General features: G+C 40.1%; 1 protein-coding gene across 1 annotated transcript in view; it reads right to left on the reverse strand.

The window, feature by feature from the left end:
- Nucleotides 1–18,142, reverse strand: part of EPB41L4A (erythrocyte membrane protein band 4.1 like 4A) — a 131,784-nt gene that overhangs the window by 65,702 nt on the left and 47,940 nt on the right. The window contains exons 2-4 of the mRNA XM_074165933.1: nt 14,578–14,682; nt 4,580–4,631; nt 3,377–3,455 (exon numbers count right to left, since the gene is read on the reverse strand). Coding sequence (XP_074022034.1) covers nt 3,377–3,455; nt 4,580–4,631; nt 14,578–14,682 — 236 coding nt within the window. The remainder of the gene's footprint in view (nt 1–3,376; nt 3,456–4,579; nt 4,632–14,577; nt 14,683–18,142) is intronic.

Below are 18,142 nucleotides of genomic sequence, written 5' to 3' on the forward strand. Positions count from 1 at the left end.
TCCAGCTGTGGCCTCACCGGTGCACAGTAGAGGGGATCAGTGTAAGGGAGAACTGGATGTTGGATACTTCTTGACTCAAAGGTCCTCTCCACTCACCAGAGTATTGACTCTAGAGTAGCAAACAGGTTTCATGGAATCTATACACCCATGAAAGAAATGGACACCATCAGCAGCTAGCTCTACCTGTCATAGCATAGGGTGCTCTCCTTCTTGGAATAGAGATAGCAGGGGTAAAAATGTAATTTACAAAGTCTTAACCTGCTTCTAGACTTGATGAAGCATGAACTGAGATCACTCACAGCAAAATAATATGCACAAAACAGATGGAAAAGACAGGAAACCAAGCCATCATACAAAAGAGTTGTTTGGTTTTGCAGCTCCCCATACTAATTTATAGGAAATCTTTTAAATGCTGTTTGGGTCTTGTCTGGTTTTATTGCAACAGATTTACGCAGTGTTTCACATCATCCTAAATTAATTTCTTGCACCAAGTTCATACAAAAGGTTACAATACCAAGAAGGTAACTTTTTAAAGGAAAAAATGGTCACCAATACAAGCATATAGCTTTTCCATTATTCATTAGTTCAACTTTACCTATGTAAAGCCATCAAGATACACTGCAAGTAATCTATTCTGTGTTAGTACAAGTTACTTATGAAAGCACTTTGGAATGATCTGTAAGTTCAAAGTGCATCTACACTGATTGCAGGGAATTTCACAAACTGCAGGTTACATGATAGCTGATTCACAAAGCATTTAAGATCCAATCAAATTTACTAGACTTTATCAGCCCAAAAGAGATTCTGAATAAGGATACCGGTTGTCTTTCTGGTTAGTGATCCCCCAGAATTTGTTCTGTGACAGATATTACAGTAGGAACATCCATCATAAGGCTAATGCTCTCTCCCTTAAAGGACCACGGCACAGCACAAGAATTTTCTGGGAAAGTCATGAGGCAACACAAAGCACATACACTCAGTGTTTCTTCACTGTATGCAGTATCTCTGCACTGCTTGTAGCTTATGCTTGTCAGTCCTACCTAGACAAATCCTCTCTGTAGGAATGATGATAATGACAAAGATGATTTTACATCTACTGTGGAGTGCACACTATCTTTTTTTTTTAACGTTAAGTGCATTTCTGATATGCACCCACCATTCTGTTAGCAATTCTCCATCTCTACAGTGCAGAGCTTCATACCAGATGATGCTACAAATGTCTTTTCCATGTAGCAGGTATCTGTATTTCTGCATTCTCATAGTCTAGTCTCAAAATAAAGCAGATAGGAAACTGCAAAAAACACCACCTACCTGCAAAAAACAGAGCCAACTGTTAAATGCTTAAGTGACTCCTACAAAGTGAAGGATCTCAATTCCCACTGAAACCCCTAAGCTCCTCAGAAAACCAGGCCTTTTGTCCAAACTTGTACCTAAAGTACTCTCATCTCGTGTGCTGTCAAGTTTGTCATGCATATATAATAGTGCCTAAGCGCTAGTTTGCTCTAGCAAACACATCCAGCAAATGTTAATATGAATCACCGCAGTGTTAGCTTTTGCCTACAAGCCAGATAGATTTTGCTGTGAAGCAATTACAAATTTGACAGGTTTTCATTATTTGCAAATAGTAATCATGTAAAGCCACAGATGATCAACATCTAGTAACAACAGACTCCGCTCTCATGTCCATTAAAATAACAAACACATGCTCCAAAGAAGCACACCATTTAGCACAAAATAGTTAAAACATTGCTGGAATAACACATGGAGGTAGAAAATTATTATTATAAAGAAAAATAGGGCCTTTAATCCTTCCTAAGCAGAAGCAAGGGACTTTTTGGGTTTGGGTTTGTTTTTTTGTTTTTCTGAAAAGGTATACCTTCCTTCCAAGGTTTAATAGCCCATAGGAATAAATGCTCGGAAATGTTGAGGGCATCTGACTATTCAATGTGCTTTGTTGAAGACTGTCGATACAAGCATACGGCCTTCTGATGCCCTCCCTTTGTACCTTTAAAGGTGCAAATTCTGCATGACCAAACACTGTGCAGACATAAACAGAGGCTTACTAATTATATTAAAATGCTTCTCAACTAGATTTGCACACCTAATTAGCAGTGCAAATCACAGACTGACCTTATCACAAGGTAAATATAAACAGTTTTTGAAAATTTAGGCCCTGTCATTTCCCAGACAGAAATCCACCCTGCCTCCCGGGTAGCAACCACAACAGGTTCGGTGGCCAAAGCTCCCTTCCCAGGGTCATCCATCTTCCCCTGTGAGCAAGGCTGAAAGTGCTTCTGGAAAAGTACAGGAAAACTGCATCAAACTTTCACAGCACTGGGGTATCACACTGCGGCCAGCTTATGCTCTTTCACCTGCAAAGTTATTTATTTATTTATTTATTATTTTATTTATTTATTATTTTTACCAAGCCAGCCCCGATCTTGTTATATTGGAGGCTTCCATTCCTGCTGTGCCAGTATGGAAACAAGAGAATTTTCTCACTCTGGATCAAGAAAAATATTCTGCCTGTGCTGCAACTACTGCCACCTTTGATTAAGGAAAATTAAAAACCCTGTCTGCATTCTAATGAATTCTCATGTGTCATATTCCTAGGACATCAAAAGAAATATTTTGGCATTTATTAAAGCAAGCCAGCACACTAATTTTGTCCGCCTACCTATCCAAATTCTCAAATTTCCTTTTGAACCTAAAACTAATTGTCTGAGACCTTTCATAAATTAAGCCAACAGAAAGCTCTGTGCATGAGAGTTCAGGCAAGCATGTGTATGCATGTATCCGTGCACACGCGTGTTCATGTGTCACTGTGTACATCCTCATACTTTGTAGAGGCCAAGGTTAGTTAAAAGAATCAAAAGCATGCAACTCTTCAATTTCCTTCACTTATTTTTAGAAAGACCAAAAGAAATCTTCTTGAAATGCAGTTCTGGAATTTAAGCTATGGCCAATAAAGAAGAAAATTCCCTGTATTTGTATTTGATATCCAAGTAAACTCCAAACTTGATTACAGCACAATATAAATGCAGATGTGACAATGCACTCCTTTAAATAAAAAATAAATAAATAAATAAATAAATAAATAAATAAATAAAACCCCACCACAAACGTACATCAAGTCTCTTTGGGTTTTTCATGTGCACCAGAGAGCACTTTTTCATTTTAGGCTTCCAAATAGTTGTCCACAGTGACCACTGTGAAGCTAGTCACAATTCTCCTCTTACACATACACATCCAAGCACAAATGTTCAGATGCTCAAGCAAAAAATACCCAACCCTGCCGCACCACAACTATATGTACCTGGCTGGAACAAATTACTACCCTGAAATCAACAAACTACACTCTTAGTAAATACTGTACCTTGTTATTTCTTCTTTAAGTTTACAGGGATCCTCTGCATAGAATTTAATGCCAAAATACAGAGTGTATGGTGGCCCAGCTGAGGGGAGAAAAAATATTTGGTACAAAAGTTAGTTGACATGAACATTTAATTGTTACGAACTGTTACTAGTTGACCACAAAACAGCTACTAAGAAGCCTATCTTAATATTTTATGAAATTTGAAAGTTGCAAAAAAAAAATCTTACATCCACATAGCAAATCCACACATCTACACTCATTGCACGAGAAAGAAAAAAAAAGAAACGGATTTTTATTATTATTTTTCTAAACTTTTGTTTATTTATTCACCGCTTGCCTGTCTACTTAGAGTTTTTGCTTCTTTTGAAGATTTAATTTTAGATTTCATTGCTAACTTACTATTTCTCCAAGTTGGGTTTTTTTTTACTCTTTGATTTTGACCTTCAGATACTTTTTCCACTGAAACTTTTTGAAAAATGTAATTGTGCATGAAATGTGATTCCCTGTCATAACTGAGTACTAATCCCTTCCACACTTTCAAATATCTTATGGAGTAACTTTAATTAGGCGCCACTTTAATTAAGAAACAATTGGAAAAAGCTTTTCCAATTCACCTTTCAAAAATGTTATTCTCCCAAAAGATTCAGTTAAATCAGTACCGAAATTTTTACAGCTACGTTTATTCCATGCATGCTCCACTTCTACATCTTTTTATAAATATAGAAAGCTTACAAATTCTTAAGTAAAATAATCTTATCATGTTCTTTAAGTATAATAAAAATAACAGATCTTGCATCTGTGATATCTGAAAAGTGACACACACTCTATTATCAGTGAGAGGCACTAATTTTATTTTCAGAAGCAAAAAGAAATCTAAGTTGCTTATGGTATGGTACGGTATGATAGATGTATCACAGGTACTATAACATTAATTATCCAAGTTAAGAATAGCACCATTTATTATTCTAAAATAAAATTTAAGCACAGAGAAATCTTTGGACAATAATTACATAAATTATTGGCAATTTATGGTATGTTTAATTTGTGTGTAAAATTTTGATACAGCTATGAACTGCAGTAATAAACTTGTTGAAGAGCTATCAATCTGCTGCAACTAGATTAGGAGCATTGTACAGGCTGCATATATGGAACAGTGATACTTCATCTTCACATACATTCTTAAATTTCAAATTAAATACATACTGTTTATCAATTCTTTATGTTCAGCAAGAGTCTTTGCAGGATCCAGCCAGTACTGTGAGACAGATAATTATGGAAATTAGTCACTTAACATGGAAAATTAATACAGAACAATTGCAATTCTATATTTATTCATACACTGACAGACTGACACACTTAGTTTGCTAACAAACCTTGTCCAGTTTCTGATCATAGAAACACTGTCTGTACAAGTCTAACGTTGCGTATCTTCTCCAAGGGTAGGGGTTGTTCCTGGAAGCAAATCTGTGTGGTAAGAGCTACCACATCCCAGGCTCATGACAAGCTGGCTCTACAGAAGTGTCATACTAAGAACCCATTGGCATCCGCCTCATCTGCTATAGCTCGTACATCGGCATGAAACCCTGCTATTTTCTTCCTGGGAGATTAACCTAAGCAGGATAACTCTAAATAACAGGAACAACAAAGCATGGTAAGACATGACCTACAAGGAAAGACTGAAGGGGCTTCACTTATTTTCTGAAAAACAAAGAGACTGCAGGGGGAAATAGGCATAACAGCGCTACTCCAACACCTGAGGAATTGCTGTAAGAGCATAGTTACCAAGTTTTCTTCATGTCCACTAAGTATGAAGAAGTTGGCTTAACTAGAAGCAAAGAAAAATTAGTTTCAATTTTCAGTAACAGTTTCTAGGTGCAGGGGGAGTGGATGACTAGGAACTGGCACCAAGGTAGGGAGGGCACAGACTCTTTCACCAGATAGTTTATAGGACTAGTTGGACAAATGTGTCGGAGATGATCAAAGTAAGCTTAGTACACCGCAGAGGAATGAGCTGTTATGTGGGTTCCCATACCATTTGGTCAACAGACAATCTGCAGTATAATTTCTCACTGATTACTCTGCCCTGCCTTTATCAAACTTCCAATAAAAGTTATTCTGATGTTACCGCTGACACAAGCCCAGCTGTCTACTTCTCATTATGGCTATACAGGTCACCCGCATTCTGCTCTTGTAATCCCTCCAGCACCTTATTTCTTCCTTAGCTTGACATAGCTATGATTCAGTTTTGGAAGAAAGTGCAGAGGCAGCTGCCAAGACCATTCCTGTCTTCCTTTCTTTCAGTCTTCTTCCCTCATACACAAACTTTTTTGACCAACTGAGTTTGGCATACCTTCTTAAAACACTGGAAACAAAAAGGCTGCAGAACACAGCTGCTATAAAGAGTAAAATTGAAGCAGATTGAATCTACTCCCTTAGCACCCGCACCTTTTTTAACTGAGGAACTACATAAACCAATTAATAAAGTCCTTACCTGTACCCCTGAGTTAACCCTATAGAGGGGTTAGAATAAGAATAGAATAGAATAAGAATAAAAAGATTAATCAAAAAATTCCCCCATGCCCCTATCGAGTACTCCTCTGGACTAGGATATTTCACTATTACAAGGAGTAGTTTAAAGAAGGGACGGAAAAATACTACAAAGCATTTGAATGGAAAATGTCAAGCAACTGATTTCATAAGTGGTTGTAAACAAATATAATTGTTTTGACAAAATGTGAAAACAAACTACTTCCATTTACTGCTGATCCACCTGCAATAGAAACAGCTGTATGCCTTGTTCTTGGCCATTGCTATTCCAGATCCAAAGGAATGACTGTTAAGAAAATTTCCTAAATTTTGAAGGAAAAAAAATATTCACTACATGCTTATATTGAATACATTCAATAATTATTCAAATATAAACCCGCTTAACCTCAACAGAAGGCGGGAAGGAAAAAACTTGTCACACTTGTTCAAACATCCTACTAGAACTCTCTATCAGCAACAATCTGAGCTAGCACAATAGGCTGATAAAGACATTTTAGAGTCAACAGGCAGAAAAAAAGGCAAAATGACTCTGCAGCCCACATTCTGGCTACGCAAGGCGGTCAGAATGTGGTCTGACCTCTTCCCAAAACTGGTGTCACAGAACAACGCATTGTCAAGCTACCTTGCTTATCATTGACAGCTTTGTGTTACACTGCAGGAGTTTCAAAATCAGATCAAAATCTACCACAGACTAACTCCTTCATTAAGTTCTCCTGAAGTGAGCTGAAATTGGCTTCAAGATATTTTGTCTTATAGTCCTCTTTGCAGTTTAGCGTTACATGCATAGGTAGATTGATGATTCGTAAGTAAAAAAAAAAAATGTATAGTTATGGGTCATAATTCAAGTTTGCAAGTCAAGCACAGAAAAGGTACAGATTTCTGGTTGTCTCTGCAACCTGAATTCCACCGCCTCTTGTATCCATAAGATTCATGGGCTGCTATGAGACAAACCAGAATTGGACAAGGTCATTAAAGACACTTGTAGACGATACAATCAAAACAGGGTTTCATTAGAAGTCTTAATTGTCACTAGGCCACACCTGACCTGCAAATCAAATTATATTCTTTGTACGGTCTTCTGAAGGCAACTTTGAAGCTTGGGGAAAAGGGGTGAAATTCAGAGGGAAAACTTGCAAGTTCACATTCAGAGGGAATCTGAAGAGAGGAGAGGGAGCAAACGGGGTTCGTTGTACCGCTTCCTTCCCCTCAAATGGAGCCAGCAGGAGGAACTCCACTCTGAGACCTCACCCCCCATTAGACAGATTGCTGCTACTCCTGCTTGAGAAACCAGCACCGGCTGGCAGGAGGAACTGTGATCTTCTGAGGGCACCTGGAAGCACCCAGACCCTGTGCTGCGTAGGTGACGTTACACAGTTCAGCTCAGGCCAGTTTACTGATGGGACAGAGAGTGGTGGTGAAGAGGCAAGAATCTAGTTTGCCTTCTCATTTCTCCAGTAAGTACTTAGCACTGTGGCAATGCCACAAACCCACGCTTAAAATCACTGTGTAGCTATTTATTATTTCAGAGGCTGCCAAAATTTTCCTGAAGAATGCAAGGGGTGGGGGGAAGAAAGGGAGATTTCTAACATTTTATTTATAAGCCAAACATGAATGGAATTTCAGGGATAATGAAAAGGCATTTTTCAAGCCAATGTTAGACAATCAAGATGAGAACGTTTACAAAACCAAGAACCCCTACAACAGAGCCCTCTGAGCATACATACGCGTGCATACATAATAATGTGCATTAGGTGCATCTTAAATGTTTGCATATACATATAAATAGTGTCGGGTACAGTTACAGTTTTGAGCTCACTTGTTCGGGTGCCAAGAGAAATGGAACAAAAAAAAGCAGAGTGTCTTATTAATCCAATACGCTTGCACAGCAGGTGCTGACAACAAACCCTGCATTCGTGAATGCCAAAGTAGCTCCAACACACACCCGCGCTCTTTTTATCTGTTTGGCAGCCAGCTTGCCACTTCTCAGTGATTTCCCACCTGTATCTCTCCTGCACAGACGGCAAGGGTTATCTGACTTACGAACAGCTCACCCCTGCTGCAGAGGTGAAGGGCCCAGCATATACCCACCCAACTACAGGTGATAATTTTTGTCAATCTGAAAGGGGAATTAGGTATTTACACATGAAATGGTTAAAAAAAAATCATGCTTTCTAAATAGTCCTAATCAATGAAATATCCAATTACTGAAGTGATAGCTACTGGTTTAATTTTTGTTATTTACAAGGACCATATAGTATTACATTAATTTAGTACTTTTTTCATTCACTAAGATTGATTATTAATGTACAACGTTACTAAAGAAAATACTTCCTTTTTAATTTTCAGGTAGAAATTATTAAAAAAGACATTTTAAGGTACAGCATATCTAAGGCTGTATTGTCCCTTGTACTTTTATAAATCTGGCACCCATATGAGCCAGATGTGTAAGCAGTATGCATCCAAGCACCACACAGTATTTCATATTTAGCCCTTTTAAATGACTGCAAGCATTTTTCCACAAATCTGGAATCTTCATTCCTTGAATCTGCATAGGGTTAAACCTAGGTCAAATTCCATGAACCTGTTTGAAACAAAATATTAACTAGGTTAAAATGTTTGCTGTGGTATCAATCAATGAAGTGTCTGGTGGAGAAAAATCTATCAACTTCAAACTAAACCCTAGGCTGTCTTGGTTAAGAATCTGAATAGATTCTTACAAAGCTGTACCCACTATGCCACACATGCCAGTTTTTGTTCACATTCACAACAGGGAAAACCACAACTTTCGAGAGAAAACCCAGTATTTTTCAGTTACTATCTGAAATTATCAAGATTTTTCCACAATCTAAGAAAACACTAACACTTAGATATTTTTTGGCAGTTTTTTCTGCAAATGTTCAGTGCAAAGCACCTAAATCTGCTAAGCTCAAGATGTCCTTACTATGTAAGAAATGTATAAATCATCAGGCAATTCCTAGATACAAAACACAAATATGTATTTAATACTTCTGCCTTGTCTTTATTAGAACCTTAAGTTATACTCATTATATTTAGCATTAGACCACCAGTGTTTCCTGTTGATCCTGGTATACTCTAAAAGTTTACTGTTAACTGCCTTTAACTCACCTGACCATTAGGTTTCTCTAGGTTGCTTCAATCCATTTACAACCTTCTAAAATTTCTAGTTTCTAATCAATATTATCAGTCTCCATTTTCTTTTCACTGGCTGTGCCATCTATTTTAACAAGCACAATGAGCCCTTTTCTTTCTGGATAATTTAGTACACCACGGTTATGGGCAAATGTCAAATCCAGACAAAACCAAAAATCCATACAAAAGCAAAACAGAAACTAAGTACATTTCATCTATTTTTCTAAGCTCTTGAGATCAAAATATACAACACATTATGTGGCAGTAATTCCCTACGGAACAGACATTTTTGATTGTCAACGGACCTTTTGTTCAAGTCATGCCCTGCCTTCCATAGTTGAGCTATATAGTTGAGCCTGTTCAATCTGTTACCCTACCCAACCTGGCAATCTGAGCACGCTGCAGTTACCCTATTCATCACGCTGGATGGATCAAGAAACATCTTTCAGATACATGAGTTTGCACAGAAGGGATTTGTAATTCAGGGCACAGGCTTCTGTGCCCAGCTTTGCCACAGCTGACCTGATCAACCACTGCAGTGGTGCAGTGGTGCAGTGGTGCAGTCACCATCAACAGTGACTCACAGCAGAAAGTTCAGCCCCACAAGAAACTGAGACCCGGGCTGTGCAGCTGCGAAACGTATTGCCGTGGGCTCCCTCCTACCCGCTGTGCTCTCAGATCTGTATGCTCAAAGCAGAGCGTCCTCATAGCACGGGAGAAAAAAGACAGATCTACGCTACACAGTGGATGCACGGTACCGCGACAGAACGCTGCACATCCCATGTTAGCTCCGTACCTTGGAGCAGCACACACGTCTTCACACAGCATTGCACCCGAACTAACCGGGGCTGGAGAAATTAGCTTGGCCGCGATGCTGAATTAACATGGTGATACGGCTTTCTCTATTTGCACTTCTCCCCTTAGAGCCCTAAGAGAGTATCAGTGCACTGTACATTGTGAGTGTAACAGCTCAGATTAGTGTTGTATCAGATAAGCAAGGAAGGATATTTGCATCACAGCCTCTTGTACAACGCAGACATGCCTCCTGCAGCTTTAGGTTAAGCAGGTTTAGCAGCAGAGTTTGGTTAGGGATGGTGAGGGGGCAACCTGGCCAATGTGATATTGTAAAGTAAAATTCTAAGGTTTCTGGAATCAAAAAAAAAGTTTTTATTATCAACAGACCTTTAAAATGCTTTTGGTCATCTAGCCTTCTGCAATACAGGAGTTTCAAAATCTTTTTTGTTAGAAAAGCTCTAACAGCATGACTCTTTTCAGCATGCTTTTGTGATTTGACAAGGGAATGCCTTTGGGCTTCAAAAGTACCTTTCCCCTCATCAAATTCTGCTCAGCTTTTCCTGAGATATTATGCGTTAAAATTGCCATTTCCATTCTTCTTTTGTGTGCCTCAAGAAAATACTGGCCTCCTGCCAGAACAGTAATTAGCGTGACTATCCTACGGCACACTGGAGATGCCACAAAGGCAGCAGCACAGGGACTACGCGGGGAGCGCCTGGGAGCTGCAGCACGGTGGGAGCCGTAAGCCAGAGGGGCAGAGGACCTGCATGGTCCTCCTAACAACAACATACCCACCATCTGGCCCCTCCTCCACTGAAGGAGAAGTACATCACTGGGCCACTGTTTTCCTCAAATACTAAAGCGATGAGAGAGTAAAAGGCAGGACAGAGTTTCCTAAGCCACCTTCAGCTTAGGCAACACAGATTCTGATCATCATGTCTCGCCTGAAAATACCAGATGGGGCACGACATCCCACATTGCTGGCAGATGAAGCAGAAGACAAAAATGCCCTGTCAATCAGGACCCAGCTGACCATCCACATGGAGAAGCATAAAGACAGTATCTGGTCTCAGCTTAGCCTAACTTGGGTGTCAGCAGTCTGTGCAGCAATGCAAAGGGCTCAGGTGAAGGGCTGATGATGTGGCACAATGAGAGATTCAGTGGCACTCAAAGAAAACTGGTCTTCCTTTTAAAGTATTCGCACCAAAAAAGGTAGTCGTGTAATACATTAAAAAGCACCATGTAGTTTGTGAACAAAAGCACTCAGAGGCTGGGAAACACTGCTGACAATCTATAGCATTAGCTCAACCCATCTGTTTATTCTGGCACAGTTTTATAGCACAATATTTTTAATTAATTAAATTAATTAAAATAATATAATAATTAAATTTTGTATTTAAAAAAAATATTAAAAGGTACTTGTTTGTTTCTCCTTAGGAGTCCTGTCTTGTTCAGAGGACAAGACAGAGAAAGCTTACATACTTCATGGAAAAAGTGCTCTGGCAACCCCTAACCTTCAAGAACTTGATTTTGGAGATTAAATACTGTCCTTTTAACACGGAGAGTTCAGGGGAACTTGGTATGTCAATCAAGAGAAATTTGTTTAATATGACCCAATTACTACCCTAGAGACAGCGCCATCCAATTTATACTTTATCCTACTGCTGATGGTCTTCCCAGCACCATCCAGTTCCGTCAATCTGTTTGCTGCATCCAGCTATTCTCTCTCACTTGCTAATTAGTTTGTTAGCTGTTCAGGAAGAGACCATTTTAATGTTATGCATTCATGTGCTGCATAGCACAGTGAAACTCTGTTCACTGATTAGAGCCCTATTGGTACTACTAAAATAATTATTATACCACCCACATAAGAGGTAGCACACCAACATAGCACTTAAAAGACCACCTGGAAGTGCTGAGGCATGCAAAAGTAATGGGGAAAATAACTAAACAAGTTCTTTCAAACCCTTAATAAAAAATATTTCTTTCATGACTGGGTTGTGTTCTTTAAAATACATAGTTTTGTCTACCCTGCTTTATTCATCATTCAGTTAAATATATGGTATGACAAAAAAACCTGACAGAGCAAACAGTAAAATATTCCCCACCACAAGCAATGTATTAATAGACAGACAAACTTCCAAACACATTTTTCCATCTAAGACTAACTCAGGAGCATGGTTTTAAAACTAATTAGCAAGGTAACCTTTTTCCCCCTTCCCTTAGAAAATCTACTGTGGCCAATCCAAAACGTATCCAATCCTAAATTCAGATCTAGGCTTCTTGCCAGCCATCAGAGAACTAATTCCCACAACAGCCCAGAGAGTTTTAGCCATATTCAATGTATGTTTACAGCTAAAGCACAAGGTGTTGTTCGCTGCATGGAAGCTTTCCCTTTCTACTGGCCATTCTGAAGAACTTGCGGGATTTCACTAACAACAGCAAACTAGCAGCAATTGTCATAAAAACACATAAAACCAAACATAGTAGCACAGCTTTACTCATTTGTGAACTTTCCAGATAAAACAACCAACTTTTGAATTACGCAACATGCAGACTCAGCAACAGGAACAGGCATTTTTCATAATATTTTGCTAGGGCACAGCCCAGGTGCAAAGCCTGCAGCAGAAACTCCGGGCCGGTCACTGTGGCAGCACCTACGTGGTAGGGCAGGTGCTCTCCGCAGCGTGGCCCACCGTTGTGGTCTCCGGTTCTACCTCCTGGCTGCTTCCCCGCGGCGTGCCTGGGCAGAGCCGATGTCTGCATCGCCCTCCCACACACCTGGGATTTCCCTGCAAAGAAAACTTGCAGGCGGGGGTCAGGCAGGCAGAGCTCCCGTCACGGGACCGGAATGCCTGCCCACCAGCGCAGAAGACAGGCAAAACGTGGGCCAGCAGACCCCCACGTAGAGACAAGCTGGAGCTCCGCGTCCGTCCTAGCGCAAACTGTATCCCCACGGCATGACCGGTGTCGGTGCAAAGAGCAGGCAAACGAGGGATGTGGGATGAACGCCTTCCTAATCCCATGGGAAAAAGCTGAGAAGCGTGGTGGCTTCCTGACCTTGTGCTGGCCAGCGAATAAAGACAAAGGCTAACATTAAATTTACACCACTAGAGCGTCATCTGAGATAAAAAGGCAAAAAGGCTTTATTTTCATTTGGAGAGGCTGAGTTAATGGGGTTATGGCCTACATGCAGCTCATGCACACTACCATAATACAAAATGCACTGGTATCATACAATCAAATCACCTAGTCTGTTAGCGGGATGCATCCTAAAATGTGCCTTTATGTGTTAAGCCTTTCACAAAACAGATGTAATCTTCTCATATTTTCATAATACCATATACACCATTAAGTACACAGCGTGTATGCCTCTGGAAATATTCCCAGTAATAGCCATTTCTGTTTTATTTGCCTCTACAGGAAAAAAGTGAAACGCTTTTGAAAGCAAAAAATACATTCACACCTCAATTTCCTCAGGAAATCAAAAATACTATTTTTAACAGTCTACCCCTAGTTCACAGCTGAATCTGACTTTCATCTCCATGGAACTAAACTTGTTTAGAAGCTTATCAAGGAACTGAATTCATAAATGCCTAGACTATGGCACAAAATTAAAGATATACTGAGTAGGGCGGTCTGTAGCTCTGAGCAGCAATCAATAATCTTCTGCTAATACTGTTCTGACTTCAGCGTCTACATGTTCAACTTCTGCTTAACAGAAGAAATGGGCAAATATTCAGCCAATTTCAATAACTTCTTATTATTTTTAGATGAAACATGAAATCTCTTGAGGTCAGGGTCTTGTGTGGTACTCTCAGCACAAGACAGTGACTTTAGAAGCATAACTGCTTGACTTAATTTAACCACAGGCCAGGCATTATTCCCTTTATAAAATTAAGGTAACATGAAGACCACCCTATGAATGCAACGCTGGTCCCAAACTGCTGAGCATCCCCACCCTCTGAGCATCCCCTGCTCCTCACCTGATTGCAGTAACCCTGCGCAGGCCATTTGGGGGGAAAGAGCGGGGCAGCACTACAGACAGCATTGCCCCGAGTCACTGCTTGCTTTGGCTGAAACACCTCAGTCTTGGTTTTGATCTTCTTGCCTGTTTAGGACTGTAATCTCCTGGTGGAAAAAGCTCTCAGGTTATCTGTTGAGTCCCTATCAAGAAGGCTCAAGAGACCACGGGCTCAAGGACACAGAGATGGTTCAGGTGGAGTGAAAATGTCATCGCCAACACCCTGACTCCTGGGGCTCTACTGGTGCACGGGCAGCCACCACAACAACCACATCATAGGCTCTGAAAGAGGCGTTCAGCAAGCGGTCCAAAGTGAAGCAGCCTGTGACACGCTCAGGGACGCTGCAGAGCCAAGCGAAGCCAAACAGTGTAGTACACCAAGATCTGGCTTCAGGGCACAGTATTAAAAGGGAAAATTGTTAATTCTACTTTCATACTATAATTTTATACTATTCATACTTTCTTCATTTGGTTTTCAACAACATTTTGCATTCCATTCCGTCACTATCTAAGATACTAATGGCTATTCCAAGACTTTAATGCAAACAAATGCAAATAAATTATTACTGGAAACCTGAGCCAGGAGATAGTGATAGTACAACAATCTAATGCTCTACAGGCAAAAGGCACAAACAGGGTGAATTTTTACATAGGACAAATCCAATCTGCCATGTCTTTTACTCACCGTTTGATGACTTCGGTCACAGTAGCGCAGTCCAAAGTAATCTATCTCCACTAGGTTTAAGTGACGAAATACGTAGCCCAGGACAACCGACCCTTTCGTTGACTTCTGTGGGAAAGAATTTACAGAGCCTTTTCACAAAGATGCTCTGCCTTTGTCAGCTATGTGCAGTGGCATTCATGCATTCAGTTAGCTTTGTTTAAAAAAAAAAAAAAAAAAAAAAAGAGGCAGTTCTCAGTGCCTTTAACAAAAATTTCAGCTGTACAGAAGAAAACATTTTGCCCTCATACATGTTTAATCAATCATTCTGTAAATACTATTACGTAGCTGGCAGGTCAATAGTTACAAAACGAACAAAAAAAACCCGCTCAAGTGTACTTGCATAAGCACGATGCTGGTGAACCTGGCATTTTTCTAGAAGATTTCTGTTCTCTGATCAAAATTCTAATCCCCATTATTTATTTTAATTCAAAAATCATACTTTTCCTTTCAGTACAGGCCTGTCACTCAAATTCTGACAACAAAGATCAGGAGGCAAAACTTTGCACTCAAGATCTAAATTATACATCATTAGCTGTTCTGTTGCTACTCTTTGTAAAGAAGGTTAGGTTTTATTTGTTTTCTTTTAAAATATTTTTGATAGTAGAAGTGGTAATAATCCAACACCCTGAATTGAAATAATCCTGTTGTTTTCTTGAATAGTACTTCATTAAGGGTCTACATCAGTATTTGCAAACAATGCTGGGGACAATATTGCAAACAACATTGTGCTGTTGAGAATGCATTATAAAAAGCTCACTTCCACCTGAATGCCTCTTATTTGTCGGTTCGCCTGGCAGCCAACAACAAAACAGACCAGGAAGACTGAGAATAATTACACAGAATGATCTCCCCTCAGAATCAATTAGAGCCTTTCACTATTACAGTCCTAAATTCCACAAGAATATATGGACATAACTCATAATTAGGTTTTGGTTAACTGCTTCATATTGTATAAACTGCCAGACTGTAGTAAAATCACTGGAGAGAAAAGAAACAGGAGGAGGAAGCTGTGGGGTATTGTTTGTGCTATTTCACTTTTTAGCCTACAAACAAATAATTTCAGAATTAAAATGGCAAATAATATTGATTAAAAAATCACATAAGTTAGCTTGGCTGGTGAAGTATCAATCACATAACAACAGTGAAGATGCACCCACGTTTTTTTTCAGCAAGCGCATTTGGTCAAGATTCGTACCTAGTCACACGGCAGGGCCAATCCAACAATTTCAGATGGACACTCACACTCTAAGCAAGCCATGACAAGGCAAACGTTTCTGGTAGGCTGGGAATTGTGTATCCATGCTATTCACCAGACTTACTATACATTGGCTTAAGCCAGGAGATGTTCTTGAAAGGTTCTCAGTGTGTAACAGTCTAAAGCCATCATACAGGTTTGTTTACACTAAGCCATTGTAATGACATATTCCCTCAGCATGGGCAGTGAGACTTAATGATCAGCCACCAAACAGAAATCAATTTGGGAGAAAATGTGATTAAGGTAAGCAGAAATTCACTAAACCTCATTTTACCATTTTGGCTAAAACAGAGAAATACAGTGATTTTATCATCGGATTCCTCAACAAGAAACTGAGCTTGGGTTGTAAGAACAACGCGAGACAAGAACCAGCCCCTCTTAGCTATGGAGTCACTATCAGGAGCACTACAGCAAAAAGACATGAAACAAATACACCTTTTAAAAAAATCTAAAAATAAAGGTTAAACTATTAGACAGCAGGGATTCAAGACTGAAGCAGTAATTGTCCTGCCTCATTTTATCTTTAAATCGGTTGTTATTCAAAGAAGCAGGAGAGGTGTCCCACTAAAACGCATGTGGTTACCTCATCATACGCCATATAAGGCAAATTACCTTCACCATTGGAACTGTTTCCAGTACCATTTAAACAGTACAGCAATGTCTTGGGAACCTAGGACTGGACAGGCATCTCTAGAAACAGGCACAGGAAAAGCTCAAAATAAACAAGCAGCCCTGACTCCAAATGACCCACACAGATAAACGATGGCGACACTTCCAACTGGGTAATAAACCTTAGAAGAATATTCTAGACAGAAGGAGCTCCACCATCAACTGCTCAGAGCCACAGGGTTTTGACACAGTTAACCAAAATGTGGTTGGTAGATCCTTGCAGAAGGCATAAAAAGGGCTGCCTGCACCATGGCTTACAGAGGACACAGAGTGATGCCCACTGAAGGCATGGCTGAGCTGCTGTGATCAGCGAAGCTCAAATCTGTTTGCTTTCAATGAGCTTTCCACTCTTTGTCCGACCAGTAACGTTATTCATAGCATCAGTTAGCTTTATTAGCAGAACTAAGAAATAGTAATCCAGCAGCAAAGATGGAGCTGTCAATTTTCCATTCGGGCATCTTACAATAATACTACAAGCTCCTGGGGGTAATCAAAGATAATAACATAACAAAGAAGCTTAAGTCTTATAGGACTTCAACTCACATAACTCTGCACCAGTTTAGGAGTCAGCGAGCCTTCTGAAGCAGTCGTCTTCAGTCAGCTGGGGATTGCAATGTGCTCTACATAGACAGTCTTTGGGTCAGCTTTCCTCCCGTGGAGGCTAAAGCTAGTGTGTTATCCCTAGGAAACACACGCGTTTCACACCTGCTTTGGCTGAAATTAAAGACTCCCTTCTTTCCTTTCACAGATAAATGGCAGCAATGCGTAAAAAGCTTTTTTAACTGCTTTTTCCTTATACTGCTAGACTGAGAGAAAACACAAACGTCTGTTAATGTCCTCTCTTGCCACAGCTCAGTTAACACTTCCATCGTTGCAGGTCCTGCAGAAACAGGTGGTCCAGCTGTGGGGAAAGGCTGAGCAAAACCATCCAGTTTACAATGGCTGGGGTTCCTCCACCTCTACAGCAGCAAGATACCCAAGACTTTGGTTATCCTCAGTCAAAACAAGACTGTGTGCAGTAGTCTCTGTAGCCCTCCTCACCAGTCCCTGTCACATCCTTCATCGATGCCTGTGTGTACACAAGGCAGTGTTTCACGAGGGAACTGCCAGGATGAGAGCAGAGCCAGCAGGTATCCCCACGCCCCTCTAAACCTCACCTTTCTTAACCTCATATTTTGCCAGCGCCGAGGAACAGTCTTCAGGTAGAACACTGACCCTTGCTGAAACCACTGCAACCTCACTTTCCATTAAAGTTCTCATTTTAAGCTTCATGATTTCAGCGTTTCCTGCACTCGCCACCTTAGGTGGAGTTAAGAAAGCAGTTTTGCTGATGAATCCTTAACTGGCTGCTTCTCAGTCCTGAAATACATTATTACTGCATTTGAAGAAAGTTTTACTGACTAAGAAAAGCCATCTTATTTTGCCTGATAAAATTACAGCAAAATTCAGCAAACCTGCAAACTAAAACTATCAAAAATGTTAACAAAAGATGTTAACAGGATTACATTCACGTCATACAGCATTGCAAAAATTACATAATCTGCCTTGCATTAAGCTCAGACTTGCTAGAGGCTTGCATTCTTACGGGTAAACCCAAGCATA

The sequence above is a fragment of the Numenius arquata genome, chromosome Z, assembly GCF_964106895.1.
Source record: "Numenius arquata chromosome Z, bNumArq3.hap1.1, whole genome shotgun sequence".
Classification (NCBI taxonomy): domain Eukaryota; kingdom Metazoa; phylum Chordata; class Aves; order Charadriiformes; family Scolopacidae; genus Numenius; species Numenius arquata.